This window comes from Perkinsus marinus, assembly GCF_000006405.1.
Source record: "Perkinsus marinus ATCC 50983 genomic scaffold scf_1104296947828, whole genome shotgun sequence".
Taxonomy (NCBI): domain Eukaryota; phylum Perkinsozoa; order Perkinsida; family Perkinsidae; genus Perkinsus; species Perkinsus marinus.
Genome location: NW_003210449.1, coordinates 1 through 1188, shown reverse-complemented (window position 1 = coordinate 1188; position 1188 = coordinate 1). Strand labels below are relative to the sequence as shown.

Here is a 1188-nt window from a genome sequence, read left to right as displayed (position 1 = left end):
CATTAAACTCCCAATGCGCGGAAATCCTCAAACCTACCGCAAAATAATGTTCGCTATGACTGCCGTAGTTGCTGAACATCATGCCGCCAATTTCCTTGCTGGGCCCATCCTCACACACAACAACCCGAGGGCCGCTGACACGACGCGTGAACAGCGCGCTCCCGAGCTAAAAGGGCACATCAATGAGGACTGTGGTCTGAATTCGATCACTCACTTCGGTAGCTGCAGTTCCCGAATTCAGGTCCAGCGATGAGAGATCGATCGCTAGTGATATCCTATTCCATGGAACCTGGAGGGCAGCGGATTAGAATCATCTCGAAATGTGAAGCCGACGAAACACGTCATCGAAAACGCTCCAATTGCTCGCAGAAGAAGACGTGTTATGACATAATTTGATGACATTCTATGGCGCGAACCCCGAGACAGTTAATACCATACGAATGACTTACCTCCAAAACTCTGAGGCCTCTTTCGAGCGTCCATCGTTGGAGCTTCATTTTGAAATCCTTGAACATTTCCCTTCTCTTCCTCAACATCGAAAGCCAACCAGATTTCCCCAGACTCATCAACGTGATAAACAAATCTAGAATTGGAGACATACTAGCTCGGCCGGGATACCTACACAGATAATTCAGCACAACTTCCAAGCAGCATCAACCCACCCGCCACCAACGTCTGATACCAAATCACTCTGACCAATGACAATAGATCCTCCTATAGGGACGAGGAAATTCTTATCAGTGCTTTGCACAACAGCGTCGACCTAATAAACAAGCTTCATCGAGGACGTTGAAACAGCCCTTACCCGAGCCTGTGGATCCCTGTTGGTTTCTTCAATCAAAGAACAACATTTAGTGCATTGTAAACCATAAGCATTGTTCACGATGAGTGGCACCTATGAGGGGCATGATCAATACGCTGTCGATTTCTAGAGGACTCCCCGGGTGTAGAGCACCTCAATCCTGGCACTCAGAATTCAGGGGTGGTCCAGAATTAATTCTTCACCCGTAAAATTTTGGTGATAGTGCAGCTTGCGGTCCAATGAACCGAGCAACCTCAAGTTCATTCTGAATTCCACAATCACGCCAGGTATGGGAAAATATGCACATGGTCAACTACATGTGTGAGGGAAAGTTTGAGCAGATTTCAGAGAGATAATTCTCGATTTCAGAATACTAAGTATTCTGA

The 1188-nt window shown here is 46.7% G+C and overlaps 1 protein-coding gene across 1 annotated transcript; it reads right to left on the bottom strand.

The window, feature by feature from the left end:
- Positions 1-210: 210 nt before the first annotated feature.
- Pmar_PMAR015694 (hypothetical protein) lies at positions 211-895 on the bottom strand (the record flags this gene model as incomplete). Its single annotated transcript, XM_002779050.1, has 4 exons — positions 211-289; positions 450-618; positions 663-763; positions 812-895. Coding segments are annotated over 4 exons (433 nt in total), but the record flags the coding sequence as incomplete, so codon positions are not given.
- Between the last annotated feature and the right edge of the window lie 293 nt (positions 896-1188).